This window comes from Hemitrygon akajei, chromosome 13 (genome assembly GCF_048418815.1).
Source record: "Hemitrygon akajei chromosome 13, sHemAka1.3, whole genome shotgun sequence".
In the NCBI taxonomy this organism is placed as follows: Eukaryota; Metazoa; Chordata; class Chondrichthyes; order Myliobatiformes; family Dasyatidae; genus Hemitrygon; species Hemitrygon akajei.
This window is the reverse complement of record NC_133136.1, coordinates 78,397,996-78,422,934: the sequence shown is the minus strand read 5'-3', so window position 1 is coordinate 78,422,934 and position 24,939 is coordinate 78,397,996. Positions and strand designations below refer to the sequence as shown.

Below are 24,939 nucleotides of genomic sequence, written 5' to 3'. Positions count from 1 at the left end.
TTTAAATGAAGAGCGTCTGCTTCTAAAACACAATGCTTTTGGCAGAAGTACTTAACAGAGTAAGAAGGGTTCAGATTATTTTCATCATGATAACATCAATCTGCAGTGATGAAATTAAATATTTTGAAAAGTTACAAGGTTTCACATCATATGTTTGTAGACTAGGGAAAATTGATTTGGCAACTCTTCATGACAGGAGCAGATGTTGTCAATTTTAAAATTTTCTCTGTCGGAGTTTTCTATCTTCCAGGTGTGCAAAGCCCTAATACATCAACTTTGAAGTGTCTCATCAGAGGAAAATAACAGTAAGATTCACTAAATGGTGGGATCGAGGATCAGGCAGTACTCGTAAGAGCAGGAAAACTAGGACAAAGTGAATTCTCACACATATTGCTTTTAGTGATCCAGCCTTCTTAGGAGAAACATGATCTAAGAATGTATGTCATTTTGTTTGAATGCCATTCTGTTTTCTTTAACAAAGATGGCATACAATACTGTGCAGAAGTCTTGGGCACATATATATAGCTCTGTTGCCTGAGACTTGCATAGCACTATATTTGTCAATGTGGAGCAGAGAGCAAGTTTGTAAATCTGGAGGGAGCAAAGGATATTGGGAATGGGTGAGGGTGGAGCACCACAGGAGGGGTGTGGTGAAGGAGTGCCAGGTGCGAGGAGCGGTGCGATTGCAGACACACACACCTAGCCCTGAGACAGGGTCATTTGGTTCCACACAGTAGATTATTAATCATTACAGAACATCTCTCCACAAAGCAGGGTGCTTCCCGCTCCTTCCTCTCTCCCTTCTCCGTTTCCTCGCCATGACTCCCCTCTCCCCACCCCCCTCCCGCTCTCAGTCCATAATAGAGACCCAAATCAGAGTCAGGTTTATGTCACTCACGTATGTCATGAAATTTGTTTGTGAATGCAGTGCATACATAAAACTCCTACAGTACTGTGCAAAGCTCTCTGCACCCTAGCTACAAATATGTGCCATAGACTTTTGCACAGTACTGTATGCCATTTTTGTTAAGGAAAACAGAATGGCATTGAATGTTAGAAGGAATCTGTAAACTTAATATAATATTATGGCAGAGACATGCTGTGCATGGTTAGATTTCCTCAAAGGGTTACAGGTCAAAACCACAGGGAGGTGTCTCCATTTGCTAATGCTAAATTATTGGATAGGATGCATGTTTGCTATTGATTGGCATTAAAAGATTCCACAGCTAACATCAGTTAAGAGATCTGACTTCCATGTGTAAACAGCAATTGTAAATCTCTGCAAATATATGTTGGGATTTTTGACTGCATTCTCCTCTTGTCAATTTTAGGATAATTTATATCATCAGGCGGTTATATTGACTTTGTTTAATTAGATAAAGCTGTGACTGCATTCATAAATGTTTATTGCTGGTAGAATTGAATGAAAGTCAGGTGCCTGGAAGTTGGTTTGCTTCCATAGTTTGCTGTTCTAAACAGTTACTATATCTCTCTGTAATCTCAAGTTGAGATCAGGAAATTGGGAAATCCTAGTTTTAAGAAATGCTTTATTCGCTTAAAGATCTGGTCCTTCTGCACACACTGCTGCTGCTTAGACTGACGCTGGCTCATAAGAAGTGCATCATCATTGCTATGGAGATGATGTTAAATGGGTGCAGGTGGGGTGGGGGGTGTGATGGGAGGAGGTGCTTTGGTAAATTGAAGAAAATAAGAAATGGAAGGTGGAGGTATGATGGGGGAAGGAGCAACTGCACAAGGGCCCAGAGCACCAAGAGCAGTGAACACCCCTTAGGCCTGTAAGTGGCCTGATGCCCTACTGTCCGCAATAGCATCAGGTTGCTGATTGAGTCGAAGCCGCCATCTGCATCTAGTGCCACAGCAACAAAATTTTATATGAGCATGTAGTCATCTAGATCAGGAGCAAACTACTCTGCCCCTCAAATCATTTAATGAGATCATGGTTGATTCAGTTGTAACCATGCCCTGTAAAAAATATTATCATCATCAGGAAGGAGTTACGAAAGCCCGAAGGTACACACTCAACGATTCAGGAACAGCTTCTTCCCCTCTGCCCTGATTGGAACTCATGAACACTACCTCAGTAGTTTTTTTAAATTATATTTTTTGCACTATTTATTTAATTTAACTGTTTATATTTACTGCGATTCAGTTTTTTTCTCTATTATAATGTATTGCTTTGTCATGATATATGGCGGTGATATTAAACCTGCTTCTGCTTCTGATCATTATGTGCCGTTTCTTACGACGTGGGCAATCGTAGACTTCCTTCTGTCTTTGCTGCCTGTAGGAAAGGTTCCCTTCACACTGTTGGTCTTATTCTTTTCTCCGTCCACGCCTATGATTGCTCTTGGCCAACTTTTCGACAGAAGTGTTTTGCCATTGCCGCCTTCTGAGTAGTGTCTTTACAAGACAGGCATTCGCAACCATTATACGTACTCTTCAGAGATTGTCTGCCTGGTATTAGTGGTCGCATAACCAGGGCTTCTGATGCGACCACCTGATCCCATGGCTTCACGTGGCCCTGATCGGGGGTGAGGGAGGGGGCTAAGCACCTGCTACACCTTGTCCAAGGGTGACCTGCTTTATACCTCCTTTGGTGAAATCTCCACCTCAGTGCCTTTAGTATGATATTGTGGTAATAGAAAAGGTTGTAAATTGTGATCAGTTGATCCACTATCCATCTGTTGGTAAATTTTTAATGTAGATAACATCATCATGTGTAGGATATAAATCAGGGTATTGTAATCGACATCATGGTGAATTGCAGCAGGAAGTGCATCGTCTGACTTCCTACTGTGCAGGACATCAACAGGAAATTGGCACGGATAATAGGGACATGTGTTTTTGTTTCTAATCCAATTCCTGAGCTGAGGAACCCACAGAACAGCATGTTTTACCTGATCTACAAGCACAAGCTGCTCATTTTCCAGTGTTTCTCCTCTCAGCTCATCACTATTTTGACAGAATAGTAATATGTCTGAAAAGGTTATCTTTCAGCCTGGGTACAGTATTAGCAGCATAAAAATCAGACTTCTTTATGGCCACTTATTCTAATGTTCCTAACTTAAAATGCTTGCAGCATATATACATGGCATTAATTTGCAAGGGAATGCATTAAAGTTTCTCAGTATCTCGTAATGTATGGATGAGTGTATCTGGCACGAGAGACAGCTGAAAGCATGGATTATTTATTTCAAGTAAAATCTCACAACCTGTTGCCCTTTTAATATTAAATTTAACATCTGACTGTAACTGCCTCACTCCTGATTAGTCTTACCATGCAGTACTGATGCAGGCAGGAAAGGGAGGGGGGCAAGTAGCTCACAGGGACACTTAGACATGGGTTTCCTGAATCTTGCTTTGGGCAGAGATTTTCTGCTTCTTTCAGAACACTGGGAAAACTTCAAAATATTACTCCTACAGATCCTTCTGGCTGATATCCCCCTATCCAATGCATACACTCTTCTCATTCTGACCATCAGGGAGGAGGTACAGGTGGCTGAAGACTCGAACTCAATATTTTAGCTTCTTTCCCTCCTCTGCTGTCAGATAAAATGGCCCATAAACGCTACCACACTATTTTGATCTCATTTGTGCTACTTATTCATTTTTATATTTTTCTTATTGTAACTTATTTTTTTCTATGTTTTGCACTGTAATGCTGCTGCAAAACAGCAAACTTTGTGTCAGTGATAATAAACCTGATTCTATTTCTGCGTCAGGTCAAGATTAGCTTGTTAGGGTCAAAACAGCCTTGATCTGCATTAAATTGAAGTACGCATCCAGACAGTGTTATTGAAGACAGACTTTGCTGTTTTAATTAGGCTTCCTTCTTGCTTGGAATAGGTGAAAGAAGAAGGTGACTTATATATGGTTCAGCAATGAAACAATGCTCAATAAATCTAAGCTCATGCATACAAACCCCTTAATTACCACAGGGTGGGAGGTTAAAATTAGACTTGTTTCCTTTTTCCTACATTTTGGTTTAGATCAGTTTAGATCAACTCTCTGATATTTTAAACCACTACACTGTATTAGGTTCTGTTTTCAAGCAGCATGAACCTACCAATAACTGGTGCCCAGTTTGGGTTTCACCAACACCACTTGGCTACAGTCTTTGTCACAGTCTGGATCCAAATATGAACCAAAGTGCAAAACTCTGGAGGCAAGCCAAGATGCTTCACGTAGTTCAGGATCAAGGAGCCCTTGTAAAACTGAGGTCAATAAGATGTTCTGTTGACGTGAGTCAAAGCTTACACAAAACAAGCTGGTTGTGGTTGTCAGGGATTACTTACCATAGCCTCGCAGAATCACTGCTGGAGTTCCTCTGGCATAACCAGTTGCTTCATCAATGGCCTTCTTCCCATCAATCTTCACTCATAATGGCACTGTCTCCATTTGCAATTTCTCAGATAAAAAAAGCAATCCATGTTCTGATGCAGCAAAATTTAATCAACGTGACAACATTCTATCATGGGCTGGAAAGTGACAAGCGAGTCCAGGTGCTGGCCAGGGGCTGCAGCAAGTGACTGACAACCACGAGCCTTTCTACCATCTGTAATGCACGTGATGGGAGCAAGGTGGAGGACTCTCCATTTGCCTGGTAGAGCTAAATATGATACACAATAATGTAAGGCAACTACTTTTTTGGAATCTTATCCAAGTTCCTAACCATCAATTCCCTCTGTAACCATGGAATCCTGCTGCGGTGGCTGGAGTCTACAAAATGTACTGCAGTTATTCCCCTATGTTACCCAGACAGCACCTCTCAAATCTGAGACCTCTACTCCCTTGAAGGAAAAGGGTGGAAGAGACATAGGAATAGCATCACTACAGGTTCCCCACTAGGTTGCACACCATTCCAAGATAAAGCATGTTGTCTTTTTCTTGGAATTCCCTACCAAGTAGAGCACCTTCATGAAGGAATATTGTACTTCAAGTAGGTGACACATCATCATCTTCTTATGGACTTTGGGAAATGTGGAATAAATGCCGACCTTGCCTGCAAAGTTCACATTTCAAACCATAATAGTACACCCTGCTATCATGGAAACCCATTGCAATACAACCATCACATCTTATCTGGATGGTGTGAATGCGCACCCATTACTGTAATTCTTACACTACCATCCTATCAGTGTGAACTTGTAAATTTTGTAAATCTTATCATCTTTGATTTGTAAATCTTGTACATCATATTTTAAGGTAAATTATTTTTATTTTTCCTTATTTCTCTTCTAATATTTGTATATCTGTGTCCCTGCAATGCTACTATGACACTGATTTCCTGTGGGATCAATAAAGTATCTATCTATTGCTTTTTGTTTGATAGTAAATTTGTTTTGGAATCACAAAAAAATATGGTTAAAGTTTAGAATAATAGAATTGAGCTTGGTCTATGCAGGTGTAAAAAAGAACTAGGTGATTGCTGAAGAAGACATAATTTTGTTAGACTGAATTTTGAAGAGTTTTGGGTAACTGCAGCTACCCTTATCTACCCTTCCCTAGACTCAGGAGGTCACAAGGGTAGATCTTCTTACTTTTGTTAGTTTTAATCAAAACTCAAAGCATCAGTATTTGTTGCTTAAGGAAATGAAAATGACCTCAAAAGGCCAGAAATCACTGAAAACACTAGAGAAAGTGGAATGGTGGTGGAGCACCCAGTTCTTCTGCCACTTTACAAGGCTTCTGGAAGGGTCCCTAATATATACCATTTGGTATGAAGTGAAGATATTGACCCATCTCTGCCCTGTTGAGATAATAAAAATCAGAGCAGAGGCACACCTTTCCTTAAGTTGATCCAAAAATTGGCTGATGTCTCGTGCATCTAATATAACTATTCAGTCTCTTTGGGATGTGTTTCCATTTTTATGCCCAGGACCTTCAATGTGTATAGACAGATTTGCCTCCACCTTGCTCTCATCAGGTGCAGATGGCCATAGCACTTCCCTCAACAAGCGTTGGTATGATTTCACACAGGCAAGCCATAGCAGTGACCCATTTTCCTGAGCACAATGTACATTATGAACTCTGCCTCACCATCGAAGATCTACACATCTAAAATATCTCAAACTGCATTCTCCTTCCTGAAGTCTGATTTTCCTCTCCCACCAACACCACTCAGAATGGCGCGACGCTAAACTTAATTTATTTAATTAGAAAATTCTTCATATTGATTTTCCTTTTTAATATCAATCCTGTTGGTGCAGCTCCTTTCTAAATACCTGATCTATTCTGTTCATTCTTTTACATGCCCTCTTTTCTTGCAGAGAATACTTCCACATTTTTTGACAATAAGCACAGTGGAATTTTAATTAGCTCTATTAAATGCTTCAGAAAAATCAGAATTAACTAAATTGACTGGATCTAAAAGACTTGAAGATCTGGACTCTTACATAAACTATCAGCAATGCATGATTTAGTGATCGGAGAGCCACACAATTCAACCTCTTTATGCTGTGCTACATTCAAAGCCAGGATCAATGCCAGAAACTTCGCACATTTGATTGCGGCTTGTTCAATAGCTGCTCAAGTGAGTCAGTGCAGGGCTGCTGCTGGAAGAATGACAACCCAGCAGGGCGAGCCTTCAGCTGAAAAGAAGCAGAAAAAATTGGAAAGGAATGTTTGGAAAAGGAAAAAGAGAAAGATATTGGAGTTTATCATTTTACTGCGAGACCGAGTATAAACCAAAAAAAAATTCTATCGGAAGATTTCAGCTTGTACAGATAAAATCTGGAGTATATCATCATCCTTGAATCATTTATTGCTGTTATTAGACTGTAACAAAATCCATTTATTGCAGTCTAAATTGCCATTCACTTTTACAATTTCAGAAGCAGAGGCTGGCTAAGGTGCCATTTCTTGGTGATATTCCAGAACCATGTTCTATTCCCATATTTCAGATTTGTTGTAAATAAATCTATGAGTGGGCATTCACAGATTTTCCTGAAAGCAAAATAATAATATGACCCTCGTTTTACATTGCTTCCATAGTATTAGCAATGGGGTAGCCACCTGGAATCTCCTCAGTGGCTTCTTGATCTCCAGCACCTATTTTGAAAGGATTATCAAAGAAAATATGTAAAAAGTTACAGACAGTGATTGTGCCTTTTTTTTCCTTAATTTCCATTATTCATGAGAATCCCAAAGGCTCATTTATTTGTTCAACAATAGCTTTTTGGATAAGACTGTGCTGTGTTGGCTTAGATGTCAGACTGGATAGTGACATTTCTGTTGCAATTGATGTTCAGCAGGCTTTTTTGCTGCTCTAAGAGTTTTGTTGATTGATATCTGAGGCCAAACCAAACAAAATGCAAACAGATTAAGTTTCATTCATGGAATGAAGATCCAATACTGGCAAATGCTGGCATTTATTGTCCATGCCCAACTGTCCCTGAACTGATGAAATGCCCCCAGTAATGAATTTGGAATTATAAAGCAGACCAGGTAAGGATAGTGGGAACCCTACCTAAAATACTATTAGTGAATTGAATTGTAATTAAGGTATTAGTGTGCTACATGATAATGCTATATCAAGAAGTTTATTGTGTCACTAATAGAATAATAGACTCATAAATAATTCCAGATATTCAGTCTTACTGGAAATTTTTTAACACCATTTGAACATATCAGGCCTGAGAATTGATCTTAACTGTAGTACTGAGGCCCGCTTTGGCATCTTAATGTAAGAACAACAAAGAGGTAGTCACAGGAGGCAGAGGCGTGGCTACGGGATTGCTTCGAGTCAGGGCACTAGGACGTGGTCAAGGGTTCATCAGAGGATTTGAACAAGTACACCGCAGTTGTCACAGACAAGTGTATCTTCACAAAATCATTCAGAGTCTTCTCCAATCCAGGATTAACCATGAGATCTGCAATCGGTCGAGGGCCAGATCGGTGGCATCCAGGTCTGACAACCAGGTGAAATACAAGAGGTTCAGGTATAATCTGCCGAAAGCCACCTCACACGCGATGGCAATGCTGGACCAAGTTTGAATCTCTGAATGATGGTCAACAGCTGTGGCAGGGCTGAGTGATTCCAGATCCTACAGTCTGTGGTCTCTCATTGACGAAATCAAGGATACAGTTGCAGAGGGAAGTATAGAGGCCCAGGTTTAGGAGCGTGTTGATTAGTACTCATGGTATGATGGTGCTGAATGCTGAGTTGTAATTCTGACACAGATAGAGTACTGAGATTGTCCAGGCACTCCCAGGCTGAGTGGAGAGCCCGTGAAGTTGCATCAACTGTAGACCTGTTGTGGCGATAGATGAATTGCAGTGAATTACCTTTGTTTAGATAGGAGTTGATTCTGGCCATGACCAACCTCTCAAAGCACTTCATGACGATGATTGTCACCCTCCTAAAGCAGGTGGAAGACTGTGATGTCTGTAGTGAGAGACTGAAGATGACTCGAAACACTCTCACCATTTGGTTGATGCACACACTCACTGCACTACCAGACACACCATTAGGGTTGACACTTTCGAGGGTTCATCCTTCTGACAGATGCTGTGACGTTGGCCTACAAGATGGAGGTAAATAGGTCACCAGATGCTGCAAGGATTCACACAGGTGAAATTTTATTCCCCCTCTCAAAGAGTGCATAAAAGGTGTTGGGCTCATCTGGAGTGCAGTATCATGATGTTAGGTTTCACCTTGTAGGAAGTAAAGGCCTGCAAACCTTGCCAGAGCTGATATGCTATTGATTCTGTTTCTAACTTCGATCAGAATTGTTTTTTCTCCCTTAAAATAGCCTTTTATATGTCTTACCTAGACTTATTGTATAGTTCTGGATCACTGGTCTTGAATGCGACAAACTTGCCCTCAGCAGGCTACGAATCTCCTAGTTCATCCACGACTCTAGTCCGGTATGTTCTCAAATGCACACACTCATCTACACAGGTCTTGATGAAGTCACTGAGAACTTTTGGCATATTTATCCAGACGTGAAGATGAGTTCCTGAATATTGCCCAGTCCACTGACTCAAAGCAGTCCTCTAAACACTCCTCCACCTCCAATGACCATACCTTCTCGGTCCTCACCACTGTTACACCGTCTTTAGTCCTTGCCTGTAAAAGGACAGCCTGGTGATCAGACTTTCCAAGGTGCGGGCGTGGGATTTCTCGGCAAGCTTTCTTGATGGCGGTATAACAGTGGCCAAATGCGTTGGTTTCTCTAGTTCCACAGGTGACATGTTGGTGGTAGTTCTTCAAGCTGACCTGGTTGACGTTCCCCCATAACGGCATCAGGGTGTGCTCTTTCATGATGAGTGATCATAGTACTCAAGTCCATCACTGTCGGCCTGACATTGGCCAGGAGTGGAATGTACACCAGTACCAGGAAGCTACCTCTGCATATAAAATGGACAAACCTGACTGCTAGATGTTCTAAGTCGGGTGAGCAGGATTGAGACAGAACTGTCACTTAAGTCTGTGCACCATAATAATTAATCATGAAACATACTCCACCTACTGTACCTTTAAAAGATTCAGCTCTGCTTTCTTTACAGTGACTGGTGAAATCCTTGACCTGCAGCACTGCATCCAAAATGGTGGGTGTGAGCCATGTTCCTGTGAAGCAAAGTACACAGCAGTGCCTGAAGTTGCTTTGGTACCGCAACCTTGCTCTGAGGTCTTCAATTTTGTTTTCCAGAGATTGTAGATGAAGCCCAGCACGCCTTTCCCACTTCCTTTTTCTTAAAGCAGAACTGCACGCAACCTGAGCCTGCCATCTGCGATCCGCTAATTTTGAGGACTGGTAGCTTTTTGTCTTGAAATAATATTATTACTGAAATACCCATGGTTCTGTCTGGATTTCAGTTGAAGTAGTCCCAAATGGGAATATTTGATGATTTACATTTGAACTCGCGCGCAAAGTGTTGCCACTTATCACGCCATCTTGTAGATTTTCATTACTGCCGATGGCAGCTTCCATGCCAGGGAATCTGGTGGTGGAAGAGAACTACAGCTCGAGGTGAAAGCGAATCATATGAAGAGATATGAATCCCATCACCAGCATCGCAATGCATCAACAGTTAGGTGTGAACGGGGATTGTTCGGCAGTCTGTGATTGCAATGGGTTTAGACTTCATCCCTTCCGGCGAACATTATCAGTGTCATTTTTAAATATGAATGAAACTTTGCCACTCATTAGCCAGTAAGTCAAAAAATTTAGGCTTACAGATATAGGTTCTGGATAAGGAGACACAGGAGGCTACAAATACTGGAATTTAGAGCGATACACAAAATGCAGGGGGTGCTCAGCAGGTCAGGAAGCATCTGTGGAAGGAAGTGGATAGTCAGACGAAGGATCTCAATCCCAAACGTTGACTGTACATTTCCCTCCCTAGATGCAACTTGACCTCCTGAGGTCACCCTGATTTTCGGCATTGCTGTACGTTCTGGGTATGTTAGCTATGGATATAAGATTAGTGGAGGGGCAGGTAGTGTTGTGGAGACAGGACTTAGACAGATTAGGAGAATGGGCAAGAACGTGGCAAATTAAATGCAATGTTGGAAAATGCATGATCATGTACTTTGGTAGAAGAAATAAATGTGCAGACTATTTCCTAAATGGGGAGAAAATCCAAAAATTGGAGATGCAAAGAGACTTGGGAGTCCTTGTGCAGAACACCCTGAAGGTTAACTTGCAGGTAGTCGGTGGTGAGGAAGGCAAGTGCCATGTTAGCGTTCATTTCAGGAGGCCTAGAATACAAGAACAGGGATGTGATGCTGAGGCTTTGTAAGGCAATGGTGAGGCCTCACCTTAAGTATTGTGAACAGTTTTGGGCTCCTCTTCTAAGCAAAGATGTGCTGGCATTGGAGAGGGTTCAGAAGAGATTCACAAGGATGATTCTGGGAATGAAAGGGTTATCATACAAGGAACGTTTGATAACTCTGGGTCTGTACTCTCTGGAATTTAGAAGGATGAGGGGGAATCTCATTGAAATCTTTTGAGTGTTGAAAGGCCTGGTAAATGTGGAAAGGGTGGGGGAGTTTAGGACAAGAGGGCACAGCCTCAGGATAGAAGGGTGTCCATTTGAATCAGAGATGCAGAGAAATTTCTTTAGCCAAAGGGTGGTGAATTAATAACTGCAGGCAGCTGTGGAGGCCAGGTCATTGGGTGTATTTAAGGCAGAGCTTGATAGGTTCTTGATTGGACATGGCATCAAAGGTTACAGGGAGAAGACCCAGTAGTGGGTCTGAGGAGGGAAAATGAAAAGGAACAGCCGTGGTTGAATGGCAGAGCAGACTCGATGCGCCAAATGATGTGTGTGTGTGTGTGTGTGTGTGTGTGTGTGTGTGTGTGTGTGTGTGTGTGTGTGTGTGTGTGTGTGTGTGTGCGTGCGTGAGTGTGTGTGTGGTGTGCGTGTGTGTGTGTGCGTGCGTGCGTGTGGTGTGTGTGTGTGTGCGTGTGTGGTGTGTGTATGGTGTGTGTGTGTGAGTGTGTGTGTGTGTGTGTGAGTGTGCGTGCGTGTGCGTGTGTGTGTGTGTGTGTGTGTGTGTGTGTGTGTGTGTGTGTGCGTGCGTGAGTGTGTGTGTGGTGTGCGTGTGTGTGTGTGCGTGCGTGCGTGTGGTGTGTGTGTGTGTGCGTGTGTGGTGTGTGTATGGTGTGTGTGTGTGAGTGTGTGTGTGTGAGTGTGCGTGCGTGTGCGTGTGTGTGTGTGATGTGTGTGTGCGCGTGTGCGTGCGCGTGTGCGTGCGCGTGCGTGTGTGTGTGCGTGTGTGTGTGTGTTATGGTCTTAAGGCTTTAGCTGTCCATTTTTAAGGGTCATGGTTTAATTGATCCTCTTCTGTGCAGTAGGTGGCAGCCTTCCTCAAAGTGCAGGTAACAGCCGTGAATTGACCTCTTCCTAAATCAAGACAAACCATCCAAAAAGGTTTCTGTCATTGAGAGGAAGTGTTGTGGGCCAACCAATACATTTCTGCCTTGATTGCATACATGTCTCATTTGAGCATACATTTCACCCCCCCAAAACCCTACTTGATATGAACCAGACTGCGAGAACTGCACTGAAGAACTTTGGTCAGGAAAAGCAACTAAACTAATTGAAGGTCACTGTGGGAAAATATCATTATCCCATCTCATTATTTTTTTAACAAGTGGGAATGCTATGCTGAATTTCTTTCAGTCCTGCACCTGTTCTAAGTTGGCACCTTTTCTTGAACAGACTGTTGAGCATTTGGCAAACACTAGCTTTTCCACTGAACGATGAGTAGCACGTTCAGGAGCTCTTACTGTCTGATTCTAGTTACTTTTACAGTTTGTCTCAGAGAGTTTTGCTCATTAAAGGTATTTATGAAAGCAGTCAATAGCCGTGGAGATTTATGGCTGCATTGTTCCGAGTCCAGGGACATTGCCTTGGAGGTAAATAAAATTACGCATAATTAAATTTACGGGAAGGGTGCCATCAATAGAAGATTTATTGCTACTGAGTTCAAAGGACAGTGAAGCAACATTAGTAACTATACATTCCCACTGACACACTACCTAAGCTTTGAGACAGTCACTGCTCCCAGAGGGTTAACCTGACAAGACCACAGTAAGATTTCTTTTGAAAGTCTGTAATTTCATCAATTGTTTTTGTATTACATCCACTCAAGATAACATATTAAATAACCACATGGACAAATCTGTATTCTTCTCAAATTGCATTGAATTAGCCCTTCTTTTTTGCTTTTGAATAATTTTATAATCCACATCCTCTGATCTAGCTCATTGTTTATGTTATCCTCTCCAACTTCTGCTCTAGTAACATGCCTTTCAATTTGCTGTGCTTTAAAGATTTTGTTGGAGAAACTTCACAGTGATAGCAATAAAAGAAGATCAAAATAACAGCGGTTTTCTATGAACTGGTCATTTATTAAAATAGGCTAATGTGCAGCCCACACCCTTACAAGTGGAACTGCAAACAAATGTTTGATTTTATTTGTTAAAGAGGAATTTATTTATTAGAATGCCAGCTCTACGATTCACTGCATCTCTACAGAATAACATTGTGAAGCACAAACGGCCAAATTCATCTACATGTATTCCGAGAAAGGAGCAAGTCTGCATCAATGCCTTGAGTTCTCCCTCCAAATGCGTATTAATGATAGATATCTAGATTTAGTTAAGAAATGCAAATGAATATCAACTTTTCTTCTTGATAGCATTCCATGTTTAGGGATCTACTTGAATCCTAATATTAAATGTCTCCTTTCATCTGACGATCTCTTCCATTTTACACATTGAGGTGGCCATTTTCACTGCTGCAAGGATTAAACAAGTCACAGATTGATTAGAAAGTTAGAACTTCATCTGTCAAGCTTTGCTTTCTTCCCCTCATGGTATTCACTTAACTCTCATCCAACAAAGCCTTCAAAATATTTCTGATGTAAATACCAGGGTAATCACACTAGCACGCTAGAAATAAGTCATCTCAAAGCTGAAATAGCCCAATTTTGTTTTGCAACATAATTGGAAAAATGTTTAAATATTCTATTATAAATATTGCTCTGACAATTTTGGAGGAGTGATATTCTAGTAATCGTTTTGACTGCTTGTCCCATTTTCTTAGGTACTTTTAAGTGTTTCAGGCATTTTTCTCCCTTCTGGTTTCTCAATGGAACATTTCATGAAATGATTGGTGAAAATTAATCGTTATGCTTGACAGAATCCAAGAGTATTTTGTTTCAACTTATGTAAAATTCTCAAACCCTAATTATATATTGTTCTTTTGTTGTAAAATGATTGAATAGGTGATTACTGCCATAAACAATGAGACAAGTTATATTCACAAATGTCAAACCAATACTCACTTGGGGTATAAGAAAATAACATTAGTGTTTTGTATCATGATCAGGAAACTATATACATAGGACATCATTTTAATTTCACTTAAGTAGGAAACACAGCAATACAGAACACTGATAATGAGCCAGAGATCAAACAGTAATTGCTTGAGTTGAAAATGAATAGAAGGTGGCAGAACAACCAGTCACTACCCTTTTCAAATACTGGGAGTTACAGGAGGTATTGTCTAAAAGTTTAATCAATACAAAATATATGGTGCAGAAGATAATCTAGCTGAATTGATGTTGAGAATGGATGAGATCCAGCTGATTCTATTCTCCAGGTCTGTAACACAGGAGAATAATGCAAAGGTCCTGATTTCAAAGTGAAATTGACATCAGGGAAACTTAACTTGATAATATTATTTCTCTATACAATTTATATTATATAACTTTTTAGACAATAGCTCCTGCAACTCCCAGTAATCAAAGAGGGTAGTGTTTGGTTATTCTGGTACTATGTTCATTTCCAACTCAAGCAGTTGAGGAATCTCGAAGTATTTGATCTCTGACTCATTATCAGAGTTTTACACTGCTACTTTGGGGTCACATCCTCTGTGTTTATTGCAATTGAAATGCCAGTCAATCCTTGGCAAGAGTCCTCAACAGGTCACACACCTGCAGAATTGCTAGCTTCTTCATACCTACTGAGAGTAAAATGAGTACTGCCACTCAATCCTTGACATCCAGTAGTAAAGCTCAGCCTTCCAAATTTAGATGATTATACAGTAAATAATCACACATTTTATTACGGATGTGTTGTTGATCTCTTATAGCAAGAGTGAAAATTATTGTTGGATTATTTTTCTCTCTAAATAGTGAATTTAGTTATTAACCTCAGTTATGTCAAAGTCCTGATGTTTCTCCACTCAACACTTAATATGGAGTCTTGCTTAGTATTGGTGTAGTTTTCATCTCAAAGACTTCTGTTGCAAGGCACTTTGAATATCCAGATGATTCAATAACTGGAGGTTTAGAAACACCACTAACCAGATATACCAATTTTTCATTCTAAGTATCTTCCACATGAGACCTTCCAGTCGAAGTGTTGAAGCTTATAGGCTTTTCCTTAACATTGGAAAAATGAAGAGAAAGGAAAACGGTCCCAATGTTCAGTCCCTGTCTTGTACTGAGTCTGCAGGCTATATGCAAGACCACATGAAATATGCACCCTGGTGACACCAAGAGACCAACTGAGCTGAAATCTTGGTCTTATTTCCAACGATTCACCTTGGCTGTGTCAAAGTAGCTGTCGTCACTGATAATACAATAGAATAGTTACAATAACTGGGCCCAGAACGCAGGCACTCTTATGACTCAGGCATTCTTTTATTTTACTTGTGCACAAGGAAAACAGCATGGGACCTTGGCATTCATACTATTCTGAAGTCTGAACAGAAAGCTGATATTTTTTTGGCAGAATTAGCTTATCAGTTACAGATATTGACCATTTGGCAAATTGTATATGTTTGAATTCCATACTCGCACAATCAATCACCATTCACAATAGAGATGTTAAAGTCAATCAAAACTTTGAGTGGACAGTCGATGGCATTTTGAAGTTTGTAAAGACAATAGAGCTTTAGTTGCTGGGTATGTTCCAAATCCTTCTGTTATCTCGTCTGCCTCCAGCATCCCCTTTTGTGTAAAGGGATGCTCTGTTTTAGGAAGACCTTTCTGGAAGAGTCTCACTCATGAGGCCTGAGTACAGACAGCCTATTTAATCTGCAGCGAGCAGAGGTGTGACCGGTGGTGTCACTTCGAAGGGCTCACATGACCAAAAGTTCCCCATTAGCCTTAGCTTCAGCCACTTCCACAGTTGGAATGGAGAACGTGATCTGGCTTTACCTCTTATATTTCCCACAGCAGACTGGCCTGCCAACATTCCCACCTCTTCTTTGAAGGACCCTTGGGCAACTTACCTACTAACTACTAGAAGGCAATCAGTTATAGTATGAAATCACTTAAGATTAGATTCTTAAGTTAAATGAGCAGGTATAAAATTTACTACATCAAGTCTGTCAAATGCACGTACTACTTCTTTGTACATCTAATGTAGTGAATACTACCTCAAAGATAACCCAAAAACATGATTACTTAAAAACAATCTGTCAGACTATGTTGTGCTTAACTCCTTCTGTTTGAATACATTCCCTTTGCAAGAATATTGGAAATAACAAAATAAACAAGCTCATAAAAATAATAGAGCATGGAACAGTAGAGTACAGTAAGGGGCCCTTTGGTTTACAAGTTGTACTGACTTATATAAACCTATTCCACTATCACACTAACCCTTCCCTCCAACACAGGCCATAGCCCTTCAATTTTCCTACCTCCAGGTGCCTATCTCCAAAGCCTTTTAACTGCCCCTATTGTGTCTGCATTTACTGTCATCCCCAACAGTGCATCTAGACACCTACTACTCTGTGAAAAACCTACCTCTAACATCTCCCATAAACTTTTCTTCACCTGCTTTAAACAGTTGTCCTCTGGTATTGATCAATGCTGCCCTGGGGAAAAAAGACACTGACTGACCACTCAATCTATGCCTCTTATAATCTTATACAGTCCTGTAAAGTTGTCTTGCATCCATCATCATTCCAAAGAGAAAAGCCCTGTCTCACTCAATCTGCCATTAACCTTCTTTGCTGCCTTCAACTTCGATCGTTCTGGACTGAACTCCACCTGCCACTTCTCCATCCTGTCTATATTCATTGTAACCTATGACAATCTTTCTCACTATCCACAACACCTTCTTGTCATCTGCAGACTTACTAACCACCTCTCCACTTCCTCAAGCAAATGAAGAGCAGGGGTCTCAGAACAGAGCCCTGCAGAACACCACTAGTCACCAGTCTCCGGGCAGAATGTGCTCCATCTACTACCACACTGTGCCACCTGTGGGGAAATCAATTCCAAATCCACAGCACAGTGTTTCTGTGGATCCCTACCATGGGAAACCTTGTCAGATGCCTTACTAAGATCCATATGCACCACATCTACCTTCATCAATTTGTTTTGTCACCTCCTAGAAAACTCAAGTAAGCATGACATGCCCCTCACAAAACCACGCTGACTATCCCTAATAAAACTATCCTTCTCCAAATGCTTGTAACTCCTGATCCCAAAAATATTCTCCTACTTCTGATGTAAAACTCGTTGGTCTATTATTCCCAGGATTATCTTTATTAGCTTTATTGAACAACAGGACATTTGCCATCCACCAATCCTCTGGTACCACTCCTGTGGCTTGGGAGGACACAAACTTACTTACCCACGTCAACTCCCAGCAATCTCTTTCCTCGCTTCCAATCATAACCTGGGGGTGCATCTCATCCAACCCTGGGGTCTTATCTATCCTAATGTTTTCTCAGAGACTCCAGCAATGCCTCTTTCTTAGCCTAACATGCTCAACGCATTAGCCTGTTACATACTGATCTCATATTTATCTATGCTCCTCTCCCTGATGAACACAGAAGCAAAATATTCATTAGTGATTTCCCATGCCACCAGGTAAATGTTTCCTCCATTATCAAGGAGCAGTCCTACCTTCACTCTGGTCATACTCCTGTTCTTCATGTACACGTAGAATGCCTAGAGGTTTTCCTTAATGCTATTCACCAAGGCCTTCTCATTTTCCCTTCTAGATCTCTTCAGTCCATTCTTAAGCTCCTTTCTGTCTACCTTATAGTTCACAGGAGCCTTGGCTGAGTTTTTCTTCCTACGCATTAAGTATGCTTCTTTCTTCCTCTTGATTAAATGTTCCACCTCTCTTGTCAACTGGGCTTCTTTATCCTAGCATCCTTTCCCTGGCTCAGTGAGACAAGCCTATCTAGAACCCCATGCAAGTGCTCCCTAAGCAAACCATATTTCTACTGTGCATTTCCGAGTGCATCTGTTCTCAATTTATGCTCCCAAATCTTTGCCTAATACCTTTGTAATTAAATAGCCCTACCCCAGTCAACTATTTTCCCATATTGTCTGTTCCCATCCTTATCCAAGGCGATGTTAAAGTTCACAGCATTGTGGTCGCCATCTCCAAAATGCTCACTCACCAAGAGGTCTGACATCTGACCAAGTTCACTACTTAGTACTATATCCAGTATTGGCCTCTCATCTAGTTGACCTGTCCACATACTGTGTCAGGAATCCTGGATACACCTAAAAGATTTTCCCCATCAAAACTTATTGCGCAAAAGATGTGCCAAATATTAGTGAAGTTGAAGTAATTGAGGACATCTTCCAAGGGTGGTGTCTACAAAAGGCAATATCCATCATGAAAGACCCTCACCATTTGGGACACACCTTCTTACTACTGCTATCAGGGAGGAGATACCTGAGGACTCACACACAATATTTTAGGAACACTTTGCCCTCTGCCATCAGATTTCTGAGCAGTTTATGAAAACCATTACACTATTCCTCTTTTACACGATAGATTTATTTATTTTTAATGTAATTTATTCCCGCACTACACTGCTGTCATAAAGCAACACATTTCATGATTTATTGAGAGATTATTACCCTTGAAGACTTGCCTTTCAGCTTCTTTTCTAACTCCCTTTATTCTCTCTTCTGGACCTCATCCCTTTTCCTATCTATGTTGTTGGTACCACGACCTTTGGATGCTCTCTCTCCCCTTTAATAACGCTATAGAGTCAAACCAAGATGTCCCTGGTCCTAGCACCTGGGAAGCAGTTCTTGTCCACAGAAACACCTGTGTGTTCCCCTAGCTGATGAATCCCATTTCACTAGCATGCTCCTCCCTCCTTGCCTTCTGAGCCACAGATCCGGACTCAGCGCCAGACACCTAGTAGCTGGGACTTTCTCTGGTAGCTTCTGTACCATATCAGGTTGGTGGTGACCTACCGGGGAATAGAAAATCTAGGTTAGCATTTTAGGTAAGGAAGGGTTAATTCCTTTTACCTTGAGCTATTATAACAATGACGAGGCCTTATTTCATTTGAAGGAGTAGGATTTATTGTCAGGGCTTCTGCAATTCACAGATTACTTTAAGTGCCTTGAAAATTGAATCACAGCAAACAGGTCCCATCTCCTTCTGCACATTCATCACACTAAAAGTGCACGAGCGACCAGACTTCTACAATTCATGCAGCTGATTCCTGTTGCTGCTTTTTCCTGAGTGATGGGTGAACATCCATATACAAAGTAAAAATCCAGTGACTTCAGATAGTTGTCTTTCTGCTTTTGCAAAAGAGAAACAAAATTCAACATGGCTCTCTTTTTATCTGTTATCAGCCAGACCTATTTTCTGTGCATAATAATTTTATGCATGACGTTTGATAAGGACAAAAAAGGGCCATGAATGTGCAGATGTGGTGCAAATGAAAATGCGATTGAAAAAGGTGAAGCATTGTAACTAATTCAGTCGCACTGTGTATGCAGGCGTACTTGTCTAATTGAATTCTCCTTGAGGCTTATGTTAATTCTGTTCCCTTGTTATTTTCTTCTAGTGACTTGAGTGAAAACCACATTCATGCAATCCCAAGAAAGGCCTTCCGAGGAGCAGTTGACATTAAAAATTTGTGAGTACCTTTGTAGTTTTCTGCCTGTTGTGAGTCCAGATGTGATCGATTATGCCACGACCTTTAACATACAAGGAAAAGGCTGAGAGCCTGCATTCAAGTGCTCTTCCAGATCACACTGCCTCTGTATCAGGGATGCTTTCCCAGTTACAGAAATACTTCTGCCAGGAAGGAATGGCCAAATGAAACAAAAGAATTTGAGCACATTGCGCCAAACCATGCTTACCTTCAGCTGTCGGCTATTTTGTGACTTGCTGCTCAGCTGGCTCTGAATTTACATGCATTCTCTCAGCCAAGTGTTAATGTTCAAAATGACTTTGAAGCCAAATGGTGGCACAGTCGATCTTTTGATGCATTGCTGCAATGAATATCGCCTCTAGCAGAGGGGAGCTTATGTGTCAGTGAGAGGGGTCAGGTATACTTTGCATCTAGCCCTTCTGTTTGCACCCAGTTTATAAGCAGAGACATCATTTATCTGAAAGGGATTTAGGGAAAATTATTTACAGGTATTTGAATTATTATGCAAGGGGTGATTGATAAGTTCGTGGCCTAAGGCAGAAGGAGTCAATTTTAGAAAATCGAGCACATTTATTTTTCAACATAGTCCCCTCCTACATTTACACACTTAGTCCAGCGGTCGTGGAGCATACGGATCTTGGACCTCCAGAAAGTGCCCACAGCATGGGTGATTGATAAGTTTGTAGCCTAAGGTCGAAGGAGATGAGTTAATAACTTCAAACGTTCTGCATAATCACTCAAAGAGTTGAACTGCATGAGCATGTAACGAGAGCTGTATAACTCATCTCCTTCTACAAACTTATCAATCACCCCTGCTGTGGACACTTTCTGGAGGTCCAAGATGCGTATGTATGCTCCACGGCTGCTGGACTAAGTGTGTAAATGTAGGAGGGGACTATGTTGAAAAATAAATGTGCTAGGTTTTCTAAAATTGACTCCTTCTATCTTAGGCCACAAACTTATCAATCACCCCTCATCTCTTATTCTGAATTAATGTTTTCGGTTATCTCTTCATAGTTTAGTGTTTTAAATGCATTTAGAATAATATTAACTTATTTCTTTAGTTAAGTCAGCACAGTAGTATAGTGGTTAGCACAATGCTTTATAGTATCATCAACCTGGGCTCAATTCCCACCGCTGTCTGTAAGGAGTTTGTACATTCTTCCAGTGTCTACTTGGATTTCCTCCAGGTGCTCTAGTTTCCTCCCACAAAACAAAGACAGATTGGTCAAAGGTTAATTGGTCATTGTAAATTGTCTTGTAATTAGGCTGGGGTTAAATCAGGGATTGCTGGGTGACACAGCTCGAAGAGTTGGCCTATTCCACACATTATCTCACTAAATAAAATTAGACTGGACCGCTGTTGCCTCTGACAGTCAGAGATATTCAAAAACTGTTCAAAGACCATTGACAGCAAAAAGCTGTCAAAGGGCACCTAATGCTTTGGGATGGGCAACACACACAAAATGCTGGTGGAACGCAGCAGGCCAGCCAGCATCTATAGGGAGAAGTACAGTTGACGTTTCAGGGATGGGTTTCAGGTTACCGAACCTGATGCTTAGACATCGCCTGGACCTGCTCCACCTTGTAGGACACCTGTCAGATGGAGAGAGCTAGTTCACTTCTGAAAAAGGTGAGTGCAGTGGGTGGAGTCCAGGCGAATTCAGCCAATGATATTTTCAGTCAGCACTCGAGATTTACAGTGCAATATATAAACTTTGGTTAAGGGGGGTTGCCGTCCCTTATTGGAACTTCGATCTGACCACATGTTTTGCAAGTCTTTGATGCTGAGTGGGCTGTGGAGCACTTGAGGGAAGGCAGCTTCTAAAGAATACTGTGTCTTTTGTTCTGTAATTTTACCTGATTTGATTTGATAGTGCATCATGTTTGTCTATTAAAGGTAAAGGAGATAACTTGATGCTGAGCCTCAGTGGCAGATTAAGACACATTGCTGTTTGTAATTCTGTTTCCTGACCATCATTCTGGTACACAGTCATCATCGTGGCAACTGTCATATTTTGTGCTCTGATACACCAGCCGCACAATGCATGGAACTGTTTTGCTGGCTCTGTGCCTTCATGTAGGCAGTGCTGTCCATTGTATAGTGTCTCTCTACAATAACTGCTAGCCCATCATCTCCCTCCTTTTAAAACTGGCTGGGGATTGGTACGCAAGAGTCACATGCAACGTCGGCCATTTTCTGTGCACTGACTTACCGTTAACCATTTTGGCTCCTTGCACACTGAGGAGCACAACGTCATGAAATTGTGGGATCATGCACTTCATTAAGTGTTGGTATCCATTTTGTCGTTCTTACAGCTGTGTTCAGCTGTAACCGGGGTGCTAGACAGGCTCTGTCATGCGTTTTGCACTACCATTTCTGAACAGTGACAACTTTATCCACATACTCCTACTGATCCTCCTACCCCCCTCCCTCCATCTGCCCTACCCACCTCCTCCACCTGAACCCATGTTTTACCTTCCATCAACTTCAGCTCCTTGTCATCTCAATGAGTCATGAAATGTGTAGCTTTGTGGAAACAGTACAGTGCAGGCATAAGTGACAACAGAGGTAAGTACATCTATCGTGCAAAAGAGGAACAGTGAGATGGTGTTCATAAACTGCTCAGAAATGTGATGGCAGAGGGTAAGAGCTGTTCCTAAAATGTTTGTGTGTGGGACTTTAGGCTCCTTGTACCTCCTCCTTGATAGTAGTAGTGAGAAGAAAGCATGTCCCAGATGGTGGAGATCATTCATGATGGATATTGCCTTCTGGAGACACCTGCTTTGCAAGATGTCCATGGTGACTTCAACTTCCCTAATATTAATTGGCACATTTTCAGCACCCATCTCCTCCTAGCTTTTGTCTCTTTTCCCACTCTCCCCTCCTCTGACTATCAGCCTCCTCGCCTGGATCCTTTTATTCTGTTCTTGCTCCCTTTTCCACTTTTTTACACTGCCTTTCAGTCCAGATGAAGTATCTCCACCCAAAATGTCAACTATCCATTCCCCTCCGCGGATGCTGCCTGACCCGTTGAGACATGTTGCACCTTGTCTATATGCCATGCTAATGTACAACTGGGGTTTTGCTGTGTTCAAAAAGGTATAAGGATTGTGAGGGTCCCATCATTGGCGAGTAGGGCTACCTCACAACTCCTGCGATGTGGGTCCAATCCTGATCACTGGCACAAACTGTGGAGTTTGCATGTTCTCTCTGTGACAACCAGGGTTTCCTCTAGGCTTGCTTTTGTTTCCACCAATATCTCTTTTAAAATCTTTTTATTAATTTTCAAACAAAACGTAAGAAAAAAAACAACAAATACAGAGAGCTTGAGAGTACATAGTTAATAAGGTTGGAATGCAAATACAAGCAATTAATAACACATATATAATAACCTCCCAAACTCATGCTGTATTTACAAAAATCAACCCTCCCCCCAAAAAAAACTAACAACAGCTAACCTAACCAACATGGGCTATTGTTTCATATCAGGTATACACAGTAGTGTCAGTAACTCCACACCTCTATCCAAATAGCTAAGGGTGATAAGAAAAAGGTTCGGGAAAGGTCAGTTTAACTCATATGAAAATGTTGAATAAATGATCTCCAGGTTTCTTCAAATTTGACCAAAGGGTCAAAAATGACACCTGATTTTTTCTAAACTCAGGCAAGATATAGTTTGGGAAAACCATTGAAATGTAGTTGGGGGATTAATTTCTTTCCAGTTCAACAGATTGGATCTTCTAGACATTAATGTAACAAATGCAATCATCCATCGAGCTGAGGGGGATAAATAACTATTATCCACCATTGGTAAGCCAAAAATTGCAGTAATAGGATGAGGTTGCAAATTAATGCTCAAAACTGTTGAAATGATATCAAAAATATCTTTCCAGTATTTCTGCAAGCAAGGGCAAGACCAATACATGTGGGTCAAAGAGGCTACTTCAGAATGGCATCTATCACAGATTGGATTAACATGGGAATAAAATCGATCAAGTTTATCCTTAGACATATGGGCCCTATATACCACCTTGAATTGTATTAGGGCGTGCTTGGCACAAATAAGAGTTAACTAACTGTAAAATTTTCTCCCATTGCTCTGTAGATAAGGGAAATTGGAGTTCTTTTTCCCATTCATTCGTAATTTTATCTGACATCACTGGCGGTATTTTCATGGTCATATTATAAATGACGGCTATTAAACCCTTCTGGTAGGGATTTAAACCTAGAATTTTTTTCGTAATGTCAATTGGGCCTGAATTCAGAAAGGATTGTAACATATTATTCAAAAAATTTCTAATTTGTAAATATCTAAAAAAATGAGCTTTAGGCAAATTATATTTATTAGACAGCTGTTCAAAGGACATGAAGCAATTATCTAAGAATAAGTCACAAAAACATGTTATTCCCCTCGTTTTCCATAGCACAAAGGCTTGGTCCATAACAGAGGGCTGAAAAAGAAAGTTAGATATAATAGAGCTTGATAAAATGAACTTATTCAAACCAAAAAATTTACAGAATTTCTCAAAGATGTGCCGATGGACAGGTGACCAGCACATTAGTTGGTTGAGAACGATAAGATGTGGAGGGAGTAGGTGGGACAATGAGGTCGGATTTGTGTAGGATCTGTGTAACTGGATGCTTGACTCGGTGGGCTATGTTATCTGTTTACAAGCTGTCAGATTCCATGATAGGTTCTGAAGCACATTTCCTATTTGTTTGCTTTCTTTGCCTCCTGTGACATCAACAAAGTAGCACTGTCTTTATTTCCTCAGTTCTTGCACCCTCATCACATCCACACCATCTGCTTAGTGTTGTAGTGGGAAATCATTCTGGAGACGTCCCCTTTTGCAAGGAGGCCAGCCCATCAGCAAACCCTCCATCGTCTCACTTTATGTATCAGTACTGCAAAGAGTTAATTTATCTTCCAATCAGAATACAAATGTTTCCAAATTATCAGTAATTTTGATGGCAAGTATCATCCAGCAAGAAAACGGGCTGGGCCTATCAGGCCATTAGATTTGCACTGGCCATCAAACTCACATTCTTACTAATCCCATTTTACTCTCCTCTCAACTCACCCCAGTGTCCACCAGAAGAGGAAGTTTACAGTAGCCACTTAACTACCAATTATTCTCCAATTCACTGTCAATGCTGTTCTTATGTTGTTATCAATAACATGCAGTGATTCTGGAGAAAATTCTACTCTTCCCAAGGCGTGCCCAAGGATATTGAATGGATTATTACACGGTGGTTTAAAACAGGGATGGGAGTTCTGAATTAACAGTTACTTGGAACACGTATATTTTTGATCAATAAATCTCTGCTCAGCAGACAAAAGCAGCCCTCTGGTCTATGGAGAACCAGAACGGTGAGTGACCCTAACTATGCACAGGCAGTGATAGTTTCAGGACTGCATGGCAAGACTTCAATAGGTTAAGCGTATTCAGTGCATGGATGATTTGATCTGTGCTTTCTCACCATAAACGTCTGCTAGGCTATGAAATTTATAAAGC

The 24,939-nt window shown here is 41.1% G+C and overlaps 1 protein-coding gene across 7 annotated transcripts in view; it reads left to right on the top strand.

Moving 5' to 3' along the window:
- The window catches only part of slit2 (slit homolog 2 (Drosophila)), a 421,836-nt gene that overhangs the window by 230,704 nt on the left and 166,193 nt on the right, over nucleotides 1–24,939 (top strand). For all 7 annotated transcript variants that reach the window (XM_073064928.1, XM_073064925.1, XM_073064926.1 and 4 more), the window contains exon 5: nucleotides 19,330–19,401. In XM_073064928.1, the coding sequence (XP_072921029.1) occupies nucleotides 19,330–19,401 (72 nt within the window). The remainder of the gene's footprint in view (nucleotides 1–19,329; nucleotides 19,402–24,939) is intronic.